Source organism: Heteronotia binoei, chromosome 6 (genome assembly GCF_032191835.1).
Source record: "Heteronotia binoei isolate CCM8104 ecotype False Entrance Well chromosome 6, APGP_CSIRO_Hbin_v1, whole genome shotgun sequence".
Classification (NCBI taxonomy): Eukaryota; Metazoa; Chordata; class Lepidosauria; order Squamata; family Gekkonidae; genus Heteronotia; species Heteronotia binoei.
The window spans coordinates 28,172,414-28,188,776 of NC_083228.1; the positions used below are offsets into that span (position 1 = coordinate 28,172,414).

The 16,363-nt window shown below is 48.4% G+C and overlaps 1 protein-coding gene across 1 annotated transcript in view; it reads right to left on the reverse strand.

Annotated features, from left to right (window-relative positions):
* The window catches only part of CDH23 (cadherin related 23), a 655,943-nt gene that overhangs the window by 195,739 nt on the left and 443,841 nt on the right, over positions 1 to 16,363 (reverse strand). The window contains exons 18-19 of the mRNA XM_060241177.1: positions 15,231 to 15,347; positions 5,248 to 5,360 (exon numbers count right to left, since the gene is read on the reverse strand). Of these exons, the coding sequence (XP_060097160.1) occupies positions 5,248 to 5,360; positions 15,231 to 15,347 (230 nt within the window). The remainder of the gene's footprint in view (positions 1 to 5,247; positions 5,361 to 15,230; positions 15,348 to 16,363) is intronic.

A 16,363-nucleotide genomic window follows, 5' to 3' on the forward strand; every position in this document is an offset into this window, starting at 1 on the left:
CTCCCTCTCCAATTCAGCAATGTCAATGCTTATTCTTCATTATTTATGCTGGAAGAGGAGTGCTGCTCTCCAGGGAAGCTTTTAGAATTCTGTGCTCAGACTTCCTGACAGCAATGCAAACACCTCTCTGTCTACAAGTGCCTGAGTCACAACAAATAAATGAATCTGACTAAGTCCTTCTCTCTCCCCCCACTGAGTGGCTTTCATTATTGTTGCCTGGGCCGGTCACAATGATCTGCTGAGTAATCCTAATTAGCACATTCATCCTCTGTTTTGACCATTGGGAACATCTGAAATATGGACTGTAAGTTTTAATACTGTTGCATGTTGTTTCTGTTCTTGCTACACAAAGCTTTGGGATTTCAGTTTATATTTCATATGGCTGATTTTTTTTTTCAATAGCATGACTTAGCACCTGTGATGTTATTTATTTAAAATATTTATTTCCCACTTCTCCTCCTGTGAGGCAGCTTACAAAATACATTAAAATATATAAAGTATATAAAATGACAAAGTTAAAAATTAAGAAATTAGTACATGGAAAAACTAATCTATTGGTCAAAATTACCCCCACTATTCTGCTGTGCTCCAGAGCACGTCAGATAATAATTTTAAAGATTCTTACTCTAAAAAAGTACCAGGTTGCAGTACTTTGTAAAAATTAGGAGGGATATGATCTCTTTACCTACACTGGTAAAAAAGAAAAGGGAAGCAGTGACTGATAAAGTCCATAACTGGGCTGAGTCTATTACACATTCGCACATTCATCACACACATTGGACAAAGAGAAATGTGGAGCCGTGCTTGATCCCTGGAGATAAGCAGAGCAGAGCCAAATTAAAACTGTATCCCTTGGTGAGCTGCCTGAAGAAGGATTCTCTTCTTCATCAGCTCAGTTGCAGCCACATCAGTTTGGGAACTACAATCACACCAGTATTGGTGAATTGGACTTCAGGAAGTCCTACAAACGAAGGAAAACATTGTATATTGCAAAATGAACTGTGAAATAATTTCAAATGAATGTGGAAATATTGTGATTTAAAATATTGTTTAAAATATTGTTTGCAATATATATTAGTTAAAGCTCTCACGGAGTGTTCTTCCATATACCTTACTCATACCTGTGAGCTCTCAGGTTTCACATTTTCTCCAGGGGAGCTGATCTCTGCCAGCTGGAGATCAGTTGTAAAAGCAGGAGATCTCCAGGCCCCACCTGAAAGCTGGCAACCCTATTTCAGTGGCTGATTTCGCACTGACCTTTTACTGGCGCGACCACCCTCCTCACGCAGGCGGATCTGCAGGGATTTCGCACCAGAAGTGCCGGCGCAGCCAAAAGAGCCGGCAACTTCCGTCCCGAAGCCAGCTCAAACGGAAACCGCCAAGAAGCAGGAAAACGTTTGAGCTGGCTTCGCGACGGAAGTAGCCGGCTCTTTTGGCTGCGCCGGCGCTTCTGGTGCGAAATCCCTGCAGATCCGCCGGCGTGAGGAGGGTGGTTGCGCCAGTAAAAGGTCAGTGCGAAAACGCCCTATGTGTGCGACATAAAAACTTGCCACATGTCTTGAGGAAGGGGCAACCCCTCCCTGTGAATGCTTCTGCTAGCAAAACCAGTGCAAGATGGACGCTTGAAACCCTCCCCCTCCACTGCAGCGCTCCTGAGCTGAACAGAGCAATGGAATGCTTTGAAGGTGAGCCCCGCCCTGCAATCACACACATGATTAAAAGTCAGGCCAGGCACCCATGACTGGCCTTGCGTCGCACACATCATGTATTTTGCCCCCTTAGCATCTATTCTATGCTGCCCACATATGATGGCACTGACAAAGGAATGACTCTCATCTACTTTTGTAGCAAGTGCGTTCTGTAAATTGCTAATCTAGGCAGTCCCCACTTTGTTTATTTCTATTTATCAGATCCACTCAGGGGGCCTTGGAAAGGTAAAAAATATTACAGAATCATACAGAAAGGAAATGTTTTAAAAACTGACACAGGATGCATAACTTGCTGGTACACTCCACCCTGGCTGCATGTTTGGTAGGGTAATAAGGGCTGCTCCCACACAGGAACAGAAAAATGTGTTGGAAGAGATGCACTAAATGCTGTCTCTTAGGGTGTTTTTGCACTGACCTTAATCGGCAGCGACGTCCCTCTTTACCGCGCAGGATCTGCGTGGATTTCGCACCAATTGCTGCGGAGCACCCGGAAGAGCCGCAAAGTCCCGCGGCTTTTGCGGTGCAAATGGATACTGTAACTTTGTAATTTTGCTAGCACATATAGAACAAAGAAGCTAGTGCTGTATATAGCCTCTTGTGTACTTGGATAAATGAGATAAAGATTACTGGCTTACTATATCAGTGAATCTAACAAAATGTACCTCTGGCATGGCAGCAGCAAGTAAAGTGGGGAGCAGGTGGGAATGCCCTCCACACACTCAGTTCCCACACTGCCACCCACCACCTTTCCCCCTTTCCTCTGTCACATCTGCACAACAGTACAGGCAGACTGTACTCCCTCTTTGTGGTTTGATAGCTCCCTTCCCAGCTGAGATACCATAAAGCTACAGCATGGCCAAAAGGGCTTCCCTGTATTGGTGGGACCTTGCCTGTACAGTGCCCTCCCCCTGTAAGATCCAGCTGGCAGCTAGCTAGCTACCTTACTTTCATTTAACTGCCAGGCTAAAACATTCCATTTAACCTACATTTGCTATCAAAGGGAGGTTATCTTTTAAATGTTTTATGGCCTGCTTCTGGGTTGAGGATTATAGGCTGCACTGTGCATATTTTATGTTATTGTCTTGTTTTAATGGTGTTGATGGTGTTGCTCTATTTTTAAAAATTGATTGTGCTTTGATGGCATGGCCTGTTTTTTTAATGCTTGCATTTATTTATTTATTTATTTATTACATTCAACTTATATCCCGCCCTCTCTGCAAGCGGACTCAGGGCGGCTCACAACATCATATCAATACAATTAAACCAATAAAACATATAAAACCATAATTTACATATTTCAATTTTTAAAACCATTCTGTGGTGCTGCATCAGTACAGTATAGGCGGCATTGAATTTTCGAACAGTGATCACCGGCATTCTATGTGATGTCCCGGTGGCAGCCCTCCTTCCGTCAAGCATCGAAGGCCTGCTTGAACAATTCGGTCTTACAGGCCCTGCGGAACGCAGACAGATCCCGCAGGGCCCTTATGGTTTCCGGAAGGGTATTCCAAAGTTCTGGTGCTGCCACTGAAAAAGCCCTAGATCTTGTCACACATAACCTGGCTTCTTTTGGTCCGGGGGCAAACAGTAAGTTTTTTGCCCCTGAACGCAGTGCTCTCTGGGGAATATATGGAGAAAGGCGGTCCCGTAGATAGGCATTTTAAAAACAGCATGGTTTTTAATGCTTGCTTTAATGGTTTTATTTTATTGGCTGTAAGCCACCTGAAGCTGGTCTCCAGAAAGGGGAAATATAATTTTTCTAAATAAATAAATAGTAAATAAAAGTTGGAGGAGGCAACACAAAGTTTAGCCATGCTCCTACTCCATGGCGGCTACAGGTGAAGGATTCAGATGGATACTCTGCCTGCAGCCATCTCACATCATTTTTTCAGACTGTATCCTTACAACAATCCTGCGAGGTATGTTAAGCAGAAGCATGGTGACTGGACCAATGATATTTGGTGGCAGTGTGGGAATTGAGTGTGTGGAGGGCATTCCCACCTGCTCCCCACTTTACTTGCTGCTGCCAACCCAGGATCAAATCTATTAGCTGCTCTCTAGCAAATGCGTGTTTCTGAAATTTGTGGCACAGAGGGCACAGAAATGCTGAACAAAACAATTACATTAAATGTTTTTCCCCTTAAAGGTCCATCAGTGGCTACTAGCCGCAGCGTATTGTTGGAGCTCTCTGTGTTTGGGGGGGCACAGTGGGAGGGCTTCTAGCCCCACTGATGGATCTCCTGATGGCACTTGGTTTTTTTTGACCACTGTGTGACACAGAGTGTTGACTGGATGGGCCACTGGCCTGATCCAACATAGCTTCTCTTATGTTAGGAATATTTTAATCTGGTTTGTGAGGACTTTACAAATAGAGATCAGCTGCCACTTCCTACTATGTGATTTCCTAGGCAATGTCTAGATGGATTACTGGTGCTACCTAGGGGCAGGTTAGGTAAATTTCTAATCTCTCAGGATAATAATCTTTGGACATAGCTTTCTAATCAGTGTGCACCAGTGATCTCTTCGATATGTATACGTATTTGCATGCAGCGGATGGTTTAGAGGGGACTTGTCATGATGAGGTACATGTCATGTGATTATCTAGGGCTGTCTTGTAAAAGGGAAAAGGAAAGGAAACGACTGTCTCCTGGAGGTTGATGCACAACCATTGTCAGCAGCATTTTCCTCTTGTTCCCCACGGTCTCTTTTTAATGATCTAGAATGCACTGCTCCCTAGAGGATTTCCTCCACAACTTAATAGTCCCTTTTCCCCCTCACAAAATATTTAAAGACAAGGGGACTGGATGGGAGTCTTCTTGGCTACCACTGTAAAGTCAAGTCACTTTAAACCGTATGTTAACAGATACTGTTGCAGATCATAATGCTTGTTTGCAGCTTTGTGAGGTCTGTTTAGTGAATTCCATGCAAGCACTCCCCAGGGAGCTCACTGGAGTAATAGTACCTATTTTCCCACTCTGAAGGAGTACACAAAAATATTCACTGCTCAGATTATTGCCAAATGCACCATCCTTTAAAATACATTACTCAGGATTTAATCAGCTTGCTACCCCATACTAAGATCATTCCTCTCTCAGATAATAAAGAAATATGCTAAACTATTTTTAAAATATTTGAGATAAAAACTGGGTTTGTTGAAAAACAATTCAAGGTGCCATAACTCCCCTATATATACATATATTCAAACCAGTGGCTCGTCTTTCTCTTTGTATAGTTCAAAATGCCAGTGGAGGAAACATCTAGTCATAGGCACCCAATTTTATGAATGCTACTGTTGGTTTTATTCTGTTTTTGATGCAAAAAGTTTTATGTGATTCGATTGTACAAGCTGGTCACTGACTGTAACAATAAACTTGACTTGACTTGGAGGAAACATGAGAGCTTCTGTATCTTATTGTGTTCTGAAAATATACTGGACTCCTATTCTTTTAAGAATGGCTTTGCACATGCAAATAGTGGCCCTGAGCAGTAGGCTCACAAAGTTGCACCAAGAAACAAAAAAACAGTAAGGTTAACTTACAGTGGCAATGCCCGTTTTCTGATTGTGACCCACACCACCATCCACTGCCCTCACAATAAGTATATACTCTGATTTAGCTTCTCGATCCAGAAGAGATGTCGTGGTGATTTCCCCTGCAGAAAACAAAAAGGAACAGTGAAATGAGAAAGAAGAGATGATAGGCTGACACTTTGTGCCATCAGAAAGACAGAAGTTATAAGGCACTTAAGCATACATGTAGACACGCTAGCACAGTGTTCCCAGCCTGTGGCTCTAGACCCAAAAGTGAGTTGCGTGAAGCCTCTGAAAGTGGGTCATGGGCCAGCCCTCCCCAACAGCTGTCCCTGCCCTTTCCATTACTCTCTTTACTAGTTTGGAAATCAGATCTGACACTGAAAACTGTGTCTTTCATGTCATACATTATCTAATATTTTTTCTTCACTGCATATATATGTTGATCAAGAGAAATATGTCCTGATAGTTTCTAGACTGAGTTTTTTAGAATCTTAGACGGGGTTAGAGGGATTAATAGAGAAGGAGAGGATGTCAAAGGTTGGAATGTAACCTCCATATGCAAAGGCTGTGTATGTCTTAATGCTACTTGCTCAGGCTTCATACTGGGGACAGCTGCATCCTTTGTGGTTTATTGGTTTCTCAACCATTGTAGAAAATGTAATGTTGAACCAGATGGGGTGTTGAGTATCGGACTCTGCACCCGCGCCGCGCAAGCCGGGACGTCCTCGGGTTACCTGGCGCAGCGCGGGAAAAGTCACCGCCAATCAAGACCAAGCGCGGGAAGTTTAACTGGCCAGGATTGGGCTGGCCAGCAGGGGGGTTGATCCGGGGTGCATGTATATATTAGCGGACCCGGCCGCGTGTTTCCCAGTTCTGTAATGTATCAGCGATTAAAGACCAATGCCTTTACCACGTCTCGTCTCTCAGTACATTACACTGGCGACGAGGATGGGATCTAGATAGGTCCGGCCGGAGACGAGGAAGGCGAGAGACCGCAGGATCGGGCAGCCCGCCGCCACCATGGCGAACTCGAGCGTAACGACGGGCCATCTTGCGGAATTCAACCCGGAGCACCCCGAGAGATGGGAGACCTACACCGAAAGGGTCGAGTGCTACCTGCGGGCGAACCTGATCGACGATGACGAGAGAAAGAGAGACGTCCTGCTGAGCGTCTGTGGCGAAGAGACCTTCGAGATCGCACGAGGTCTCTCCGCTCCAGCTAAGCTGACGGAGAGGACCTACCGGGAAGTCGTGAGGCTCCTCACGGGCCACTTTTCACCCCAACCGTCCATCGTCGCCCGCCGATTCCTCTTCCACAAGAGGGACCAAAAGTCGGGGGAGACAGCGGCGGTCTACCTGGCGGCCCTTCGGCAGATCGCCGGAAATTGCAACTTTGACAAAAGGGACGAAGCCCTGCGGGACCGTTTCGTCTGGGGCCTCCGCGACGAGCGATTGCAGCAGAAGCTCTTCGCGAAGGAGGAGCTAACGCTACAACAAGCCTTCAACGAGGCAACGGCCTTCGAGAGGGCCACCAAGGCGTTCGGCCAGCCACGAGGTGAAGCAGTCCACCAAGGGGAAACGGAGCCAGAAGACCGAACAGAGGAAGAAGCGTTTCAACTCCGGCGGCCCCAAAGAACGGACACAAGGGCCCCCACTAGACAGCGAGCGACGGAGAGGGCCACCGCCACCACCGGTCCCAGATGCGCCAGCTGCGGCGACCCCCACGAGCGCCGGGACTGCCCGTACCGCAACCTGGACTGCCGCAGCTGCGGAAAGACGGGCCACATCGCTCGGGCTTGCCGGGCCAAGAACAGCCGCCGACAACCATCAGCGCATCACGACTCCCTGGACACCCACACGACGGCATCCACCACTCTGCAGGTATTGAACTTGCCCCTATCGGCCCCAGACAAGGTCAAAATGTCGGTCCTAATCGAGGGCGCCCCCTGCACCATGGAAGTGGACTCGGGTTCCTCCATCTCCATCATTTCGGAGGAAACCCTCAAGAAACTATGCCCCCACCGCCGCCTTCAAACGAGGCCAGCGGACTTCGTACTGAGGGACTTTCAGAAGAACCCAGTACACATCGTGGGGTGGGCCCGGGTGCATGTGGAAAGAAGGGGTTTCAGAGGGCCCCTGGACATCCTAGTGGTCAAGCGCCAACTGACCACACTTCTAGGGTTGGCTTGGTTCAATCCCCTGGGGATCCAGCTGGTGGGGGTGGACCACTTGCAGGCAAGCAATTTCGACGGGGTCTGCCATGAGTTCCCCGAGGTCTTTGATGGGTCTTTGGGGAGCTATAAGGGTCCGCCCATCACCCTACCGATTGACCCAATGGTCAGGCCCATAAGGCTTAAAGCGAGGCGCGTCCCGTTCGCCCTTAAGCCTAAAATAGAGGCAGAACTGGACCGCCTAACGGCCCAGGGCGTCCTAGAACCGGTAACATACGCGGAATGGGAAACCCCCATAGTAACGCCCGTCAAACCCAATGGGGAGGTGAGGATCTGCGCTGACTACAAGTGCACGATCAATAAGGCGCTACAAGACAACCCCTACCCAGTCCCGGTGGTCAGCCACGTCCTAGCAGCGCTAGCCGGGGCGAAGGTTTTTGGGAAGCTGGACTTAGCACAAGCATACCAGCAACTGCCGGTCGACGCTAAGACAGCGGAGGCGCAGACGATCGTGACCCACAGGGGCGCGTTCAGGGTTAAACGGCTGCAGTTCGGGGTCAGTGTGGCTCCGGGGATATTCCAGAGCATAATGGACTCTCTCCTTAAAGGGATCCCCGGAGTTCAACCCTTCTTTGACGACGTTTTAATCGCCGCCCCCAATGAAGGAGAGTTCTGCTGCCGCCTGCGCGAGGTCCTCAGGCGGTTCCAAGCGGCGGGGCTGAGAGTCAAAAAGGAGAAATGTTTGTTAGGGGTCCCGCGAGTGGAGTTCCTGGGGTTCGCCGTGGACGCGGCGGGGATACACCCGACGGCGGACAAGACCAGGGCCATAGTCCAGGCTCCGGCGCCCAAATGCAAGGCAGAACTACAGAGTTTTTTAGGATTGTTGAACTTTTATCACACGTTCCTACCGCACAAAGCCGCCGTAGCGGAACCGTTGCACCGTTTGCTGGATAAACAGGCCCCGTGGGTCTGGGGCCAACGCCAAGCCGCGGCGTTCCAAGCGGTGAAGGACCTCTTGGTCTCTAACGTGGTACTTCACCACTACGACGAAAACCTACCCCTGATCCTAGCTTGCGACGCCTCCCCCTACGGAGTAGGAGCGGTTTTGGGGCACCAACTCCCGGACGGGAGGGAAGTGCCAGTCGCGTACTATTCACGGACTCTATCTCCAGCGGAGCGGAACTACGCTCAAATTGACAAGGAGGCCTTGGCGATCGTGGCGGGGGTGCACAAGTTCAACGACTACCTCTACGGTAGGCGTTTCACCATCGCCACGGACCACAAGCCGCTCCTGGGCCTCCTAGCTCCAGACCGTCAGACCCCCCAAATCCTATCCCAGAGGGTCCTGAGGTGGAACCAGTTCCTGAACTCCTACACGTATGAACTGATCCACCGCCCGGGTAAAGCCATGGGACACGCCGATGCCCTCAGCCGCCTGCCGCTCCCCATGACAGAACCGGATCCCGCCCCGGCACATGGGGTAATGCTCATTGAATCGCTCCCCGAGCGCCCCCTGCACGCGGCGGAGGTGGCTCGGGCAACAGGGAGGGACCGCATCCTGGCACGGGTCAGGGACTGGGTGGGGAGGGGGTGGCCATCAGGCAAAGTCGAAGACGCGTTCAGGCCATTCGCGTCCAGGAAGGACGAGCTATCAACCCACAAGGGGTGTGTGCTTTGGGGCAGTCGGGTGGTGGTTCCCCCCCCCTTGCGCAAGCAGGTGCTGGAAGACCTCCACGAGACCCACCCGGGCATCGTAAGGATGAAAGCCCTGGCCCGTAGTTATGTGTGGTGGCCGGGCATGGATGAGGAGATAGAGGGGTGGGTGAGGAGGTGCCAACCCTGCCAAGAATCCCGGCCCGATCCCCCATCAGCCCCGGTCCACAGATGGGAGTCTAACAGGCGACCATGGTCCCGCCTCCACTTAGATTTTGCAGGCCCGTATCAGGGCCAAATCTTTTTTATACTTGTGGATGCCTACACAAAATGGCTGGAGGTGATTCCAGTAGCCTCAACCTCCACAGCAGCAGCCGTCCGGGCACTCAGGAGGGTCCTATGCACGCACGGGATCCCAGACACCCTGGTGACGGATAACGGTACTGCATTCACCTCCCGGGAATTCCGGGAGTTCACGGAGAGGTACCTCATACGACACATAAGATCCGCACCCTTCCATCCGGCCACCAACGGCCAGGCAGAGCGGATGGTGCGGACCGCCAAGGAAGCACTGGGGAGAATAGTACAAGGGGATTGGGACCACCGCCTCTCAGCCTTCCTGTTCCACAACAGGATCACCCCAAACCCTATAACGGGATCCAGCCCCGCAGAACTGCTTATGGGGAGGAAACTGACAACACGCCTAGACAGGCTGCACCCCGACCGGGCCCCCGAGGTCCGCGGGTCCCCAGAGGTCCGGGAGGCGGTGCGGGGGTTCTTTCCGGGTGACCCGGTATACGCGAAGAACTTCGCAAGCGGTCCCGAGTGGGTCGCGGGGAGAGTCCTTAGGGTGACAGGTTCCAGGTCATACGAGGTGACCACCGAGGGGGGCCAGGTACTAAGGCGGCACATAGATCAGCTGCGCCGCCGCACCCTACCCGAAGAAACAGAGGAGGTAGGGAATAGGGATCCGCGGGCAACCGAAGGTCCGGAAGGGCGCTCGCCAATACAGGAACTACCCACTTATGACGCCCCCAGAGACACCGAACCAGAGCCGGAGCCTGAAACAGACCCCAACATCCCGCAGCCAGAAGCAGCATCGCCCACAACGGAACCAGCCTCCGCACCAAGAGCGACCCCGAGGAGATCGACACGGGAACGGAGAGCACCGGCGTACCTCCGGGACTATGTGGTTTAAACTAAGGGGGGAGGAGTGTTGAGTATCGGACTCTGCACCCGCGCCGCGCAAGCCGGGACGTCCTCGGGTTACCTGGCGCAGCGCGGGAAAAGTCACCGCCAATCAAGACCAAGCGCGGGAAGTTTAACTGGCCAGGATTGGGCTGGCCAGCAGGGGGGTTGATCCGGGGTGCATGTATATATTAGCGGACCCGGCCGCGTGTTTCCCAGTTCTGTAATGTATCAGCGATTAAAGACCAATGCCTTTACCACGTCTCGTCTCTCAGTACATTACATGGGGGAAAATGTCATAGTTTGCCTAAGGCACCCAAAGACCTTGGGCCACTCTTGGATGGGCCATAATACCAATTTGGACTTGTGGGTCACTATACCAAAAATGTTGAGAACCACTTTGCTAGCGGACAGGGCATGCAAAAAACATGCATGCTACTCTAATCATTGGCTTAGTAACAGTAACATCATGGAATGCTCACAAAAATTCTAATTGCTGAGGGAGGAGATGATAGCAATAGAATGCAGACAAAGTGCAATAGAGGTGAGGGTTTGGAGGACAAATAAACTCCCTCAGGCCCTACGAAAACATGGGCTAGTGCACTGTTGGCAGAAAGCAATGACCACAGCCTTGGGTGCTGGGCAAGTGAAGTAGCTGGGGCCTGGTAAACTGAGTGGGAAAGAATGCCTAGTAGGCTTCCCAATCCCCAGGTCCCAGTGGGGGATTCCCCGGTTTTACAGGCTTCCTCCCGCCCCCAGCCAGCTGGCTGGTGGGGGAAGCTCCTCCCCCACAGCCACCCTGAACCTCTAGGTCTTGGGCAAGACCTGCAAACAGGTCCAGTTTTAAGATGTATGTGTGCCTTTAAATTGGAGCAGGAAGTACTTCATGGGGAAGGGTTAGCAACAGCAGACCTCATGAGAAGGCAGACCCTCTGTTTTGCTTTCCTTTCGGACAAGTGAGTGTGTGTGTAAAAGAGCAGCGTAGCCCCTGTACTTTCCAGACCTCGTTGTGGAGGCACCAGAGACCCTTGCTTTGTTCTACTGCTTCAGACCAACACGGCTGCCCACTTGCACCAGAGACAGTTAAGCGTGTGTGTGAGTGAGAGAGAGAAAATGGGGGGAGGGGAGGGAACTCTATTATTCCCTATGGAGACTTATTTTCATAGGAAATAATGGAGAATTGATCCACGGGTATCTGGGGGGGGGGGCTTGTTTTTTGAGGTTAAGGCACCAGATTTGCAGCATAGTATCCAGTACCTCTCCCCAAAATACCCCCCAAGTTTCAAAAAGTTTGGACCAGGGGGTCCAATTCTATGAGCCCCAAAAGAAGGTGCCCCTATCCTTCATTATTTCCTAGGGAAGGGATTTAAAAGATGTGTGGTCCCTTTAAATGTGATGGCCAGAACTCCCTTGAAGTTCAATTATGCTTGTCACACCCTTGCTCCTGGCTCTGCCCCCAATATATCCTGGCTCCACTCCCAAAGTCTCCTGGCTGCACCCCCAAAGTTCCCAGATGTTTCTTGAATTGGACTTGGCAACCCTAGTGCCTAGCTCAGTTCTGCGTATTGACTTGAAATAATCAGATAAACCTTGCGTTGCAAGTCTTATTGCTAATGTGTGTTACATCTCTAGTTTTGCTGTAGCCCTTAGAATGACCAAGGCTGCAGTGCAACAAAGAAGAAGGATGTAGGTTGGATAATCAGTAAAATGGCACCCCTTAAATTTACATAAGACTGTGGAACTATTTAATACAATATACCCAATTCCAGATTATTTATCTTTAGTAGGCTGACAAGCAACATTTTAACCAACTGCACAACATTCAGCCTGCCCTTTACTAACCAGGCTGTGCCCCTCTCAGTGCGGTTGCCCTCATTAACAGGCCTGAGAAGTAATTTGGGAAGGGCTTTTTGTGGCTTTTGATCGGAGATAATTTGCAGTCATGATTACTCCTCCATGCTAAAATTCTCTCTATATAGAGAAAACCATCATGCATGAAGAAGGGAGGAGAAAGGGGGGATCCTTTTGTTCTGCTCTGTGGTCTTGGAGGAGTAGGAATTTTTCTGTAGGAGTTCCTTGTTGGAATTATCTGAACCTGCCCTATGAAGGTGTACCTAATTGGATGCAACTTTGTGGACAAAAAGGAGCAATTCATCATTGAGACATACTCATATTTAAAACTTTCCTCCTTACTGATTAATTTTTTCCCAGTCTACAGATTAATGGATATATAAAAAAATTCAGAGCCAAATGTATTTTAGAGATAACCTCCTTAGCCTCTTGCAGTTTTGTGATCTAGATTAGTTTTTAACCCTCCCTTGTTTCCGCATCTACTGTGGGCACCCCTGACAATTAAAGTATGCATGTTTAAGGCAAGTAGGGAACTGCAAAGCATGCTGGATTGTATAGGCTGATTACAGGTGGGGGGTGAAACCAGGGAGGGACTGATAGACGGATAGGGTTGGGAAATGCCTGGAAATTTTTTTGGCGGGTGAAGCCTGGGGAGTGTGGGGTTGGGGTGGGGAGGGACCTCAGTGGGGTACAATGCCATAGAATCCACCCTCCAAAGCAGCCATTTTCTCTAGAGGAACTGATCTCTGTTGTCTGGAGGCCAGTTGTAATTCCAGGAGATCTCCAGGCCACACCTGGAGGTTTGCAACTCCATGAATCTTGCCTTGGTTGTTCCAGTGAATGAACATTTGGGACCCTATCAGCATGGTATTCTAGATACAGGATCTGAAATGTGATACTGTGTGGGAGAACGATTACAGGAGACACAGCCCAGATGCAGAGGACTCTATTAAATAGTTCCACAGTCTTGTGTAAGTCCAGGGGGTGTCATTTTACTGATCATCTCAGCCTATATCCTTCTTCTCTGCTGCACTGCAGCCTTGGTCATTCTAAAGGCTATAGCAAAACTAGAGGTATAACATGCATTAGTAATAAGGCTGGCAGTCAAAGGTGTCTCTGATTATTTCAAGGCAATATGCAGAACTGAGCTAGGCACTCTTGACCACTCAGCTTCCCAGGCCCCAACTACTTCACTTGTCTAGCACCCAAGGCTGTTGTTGCTGTTTTCTGCTAACAGTGCACTAGCCCATCTTTTCCTAGGGCCTGAGAGAGTTTTGCTGCCCTCCAAACCTTCACCACTATTGCACCTTGTCTGCATTCTATTACTATCATCTCCTCACTCAGCAATTATAATTTTTGTAGCAAACCTTCCCATCCCACTTAAATTTCTGGAGTCAGAAAACCACTCTTAAAACTTGGACTTGTTAATACAAGGGAGGTTGTCAGCTGAATGTACTGGCCAGGAAACTGAGCAGTGTTCCAAGAGACGTGAAGAGCTCCAAGACCTCCACAAATTGGGTGAGTGGGTCACAATGTGGCAAATGAAGTTCAAGATTGGTAAGTGGAAAGTGGCATACACTGGGACAAAAAAATCCCAACTTCAAGTATTGTCTAATAGGGTCAGAACTTGCTAAGACCGAGAAGGAAAAAGATCTGGGAGCCGTAGTGGATAACTGAATGAAAGCATCAACCCAGTGTGCTGCAGCAGTGAAAAAGGCAAACTCTATGTTAGGGATTATTAGGAAAGGGATTGATAATAAAATGACTGGCATTATAATACCCCTGTATAGATCTATGGTCCATCTTAATTTAGAATACTGTGTGCAGTTCTGGTCCCTGTATCTCAAAAAGGAGATTGCAGAGCTGGAAAAAGTACAGAGGGGGACAACCAAGATGATCAGGGGGCTGGACCACTTTCCCTATGAGGAAAGGCTGAAGAGTTTGGGACTTTTCAATTTAGAAAAAAGATGACTAAGGGGGGACATGATAGAGGTTTATAAAATTATGCATGGGATGGACAAAGAGAACTTTTTCTCCTTCTCCCAAAATGCTAGAACTCAAGGGCATCCAATGAAGCTGATGGACAGTAGGTTTAGAACAGGCAAGAGGAAATACTGCTTTACACAGAGAGTGATTAAATGTGGAATTTGCTGTCAGAGGATGTAGTGATGGCCATAGGAATAAACAGCTTCAATAGGGGATTATTACATAGATTCATGGAGAGTAAGTTTATCAATGGCTACTAGCCATGGTGACTGAGGGGAACCTCCACATTCAGAGCACTAAGCCTCTGAATCCCAGAGCCAGGAAGCAATGTCAAGGGAAAGCCTTGGCCTCTATTCCCTGTCGCTGGTCCTCCAGAGTAGCTAGTTGGCCATTGTGTGAAACAGGATGCTGGACTAGATGGACCATTGGTTGGATCTAGCAGGACTTTTCTTATGTTCTTATGTTAGGTCTCATCTCAGCCACAAATCACTTAGGCAGCCTACTCTCTTCTGCAATTTGGGAATGGTACTGGCCTCAAAGAACTGTTTTATGAATTACTATGATAATAAATATGAAGCACTTGGAGACGGAAGATATCGTGCAAATGTTAAGTAGCATTATTGCTAAATAAATAGTTCACTAACACCTAGAGAATACCACTTTGTCTTTTAAAGTACATGTGCATTTGGACAGGACTTTTTTGCAGGAACTCCTTTGAATATTAGGCCACACTCCCCTGATGTAGCTAATCCTCCTGGAGCGTATAGTAGGCCCTGTACTAAGAGTCCTGTAAACTCTTGGAGGATTGGCTACATTAGGGGTGTGTGGCCTAATATGAAAAGGAGTTCCTGCTACAACCCCCCCCCCGGGTTTGAATTAATGAGAAATCTGCATATTTACCTTGTGGACTGCAAGAAAAACATCCTCATGGTATGCTGTACAAGACTTTTCTGATCTTATATTTGTGCTAGAATAGCTACAGCTTCAACACTATTAAACACTTTCTTTGTTCTCTCTCCAGGTGAAATAAAAGTCAGTGTGAAAGAATATGGGGAATGTGGAAGAGGGAAAGAAGAAAGCAAATATATAAGGTGCAAAAAGACTAGAAATGTAAAAGAGAAGTCTTATAGCTGTGCTTACCTGAGCGAGCATTAATCCGAAAATGTGACGACCCTTCCAAGGAAAAGATTATGGATTCCTGGCCGTATTCTCTTGATCGGTCCAAATCAGTGGCATTTAGGAATAGTACTGTTGCACCTAAGAGACAAAAAGAAAGGGATGAAGATTCTCACTCCTGAATTTGACTACCAGCCTTCTCCACAAGCCACATTAAAATGGCTACAGTTTATGCTCATGTAAGTCACTAGAAGTACATCATTTTGTAGCTAACATTGTAGGATAAAAGACTTCCCCGAGGCTGCCGACTTCCTTTCATTAGCAGCAGCAGGATCTGAGAAACAAAGTTCTCTCTTCAGTCCTCCTGTGGTTCTTGGTGCTACTCACTGCTGTCTCTAGTTCTAATGGGAAAGCCCTCAATATTTATTTGCCCCTTCTTCAAGGTGACAGGCTGCCAATGGGGTCTGGTAGCAGTTGGACTGAGCAAGTCAATTGATGGAGCCTCATTCCCCTATCCCCCTTCCATTGGCTCGGTCTATGATTATGTCAACCTTCTCTCATGGAAACCCTGAGGTCAGTTTCAATTTATATTTAACTAGTATTCTTGTCCCACGGGAAGGCCCCCAGGTGGTCATATATCATGAAACATTCCTAAAGTTTTCTCCTGAAGTCAGGGCTGGCCCTAGACTGTCTGGCATCCTAGGCAAGGTTAACTTCTGGTGCCCCCTTCTGCACCGATAATGTCACTGAGTCACATGTGGGGCACCCAATTTGGCACTCAGAAGGCAATTGCCTAGTTTGCCTAGTGGCAGGGCTAGCCCTGCCCAGAGTAGGCTCATAGTGTGGTTCCCCAAAGGAGCTCTGTTCCTTATGGCACACAAAATGAGTTAAAAGAGTAAGCAAGCATCTAAATTCACTAGAACTTTTCATCAGGCTGGCTGTTACAAAAATGAAAAAAGTAGGAGGGGTAATGATCTTAACTATTAAGTAGGTGCAAAATGCTTAGCAAGCATGCAGATCTGAAATGGTGCTGGTATTGGGCTGCACCTCTGGGGGTTTTTTTGTGTGTGTAACAAATAGTTTCTTCCTACTAGAAACGCATTGGCTAGCAATAGTTCAAATATCTCTCTAATATTCCTGTGCTACACTTGAACATC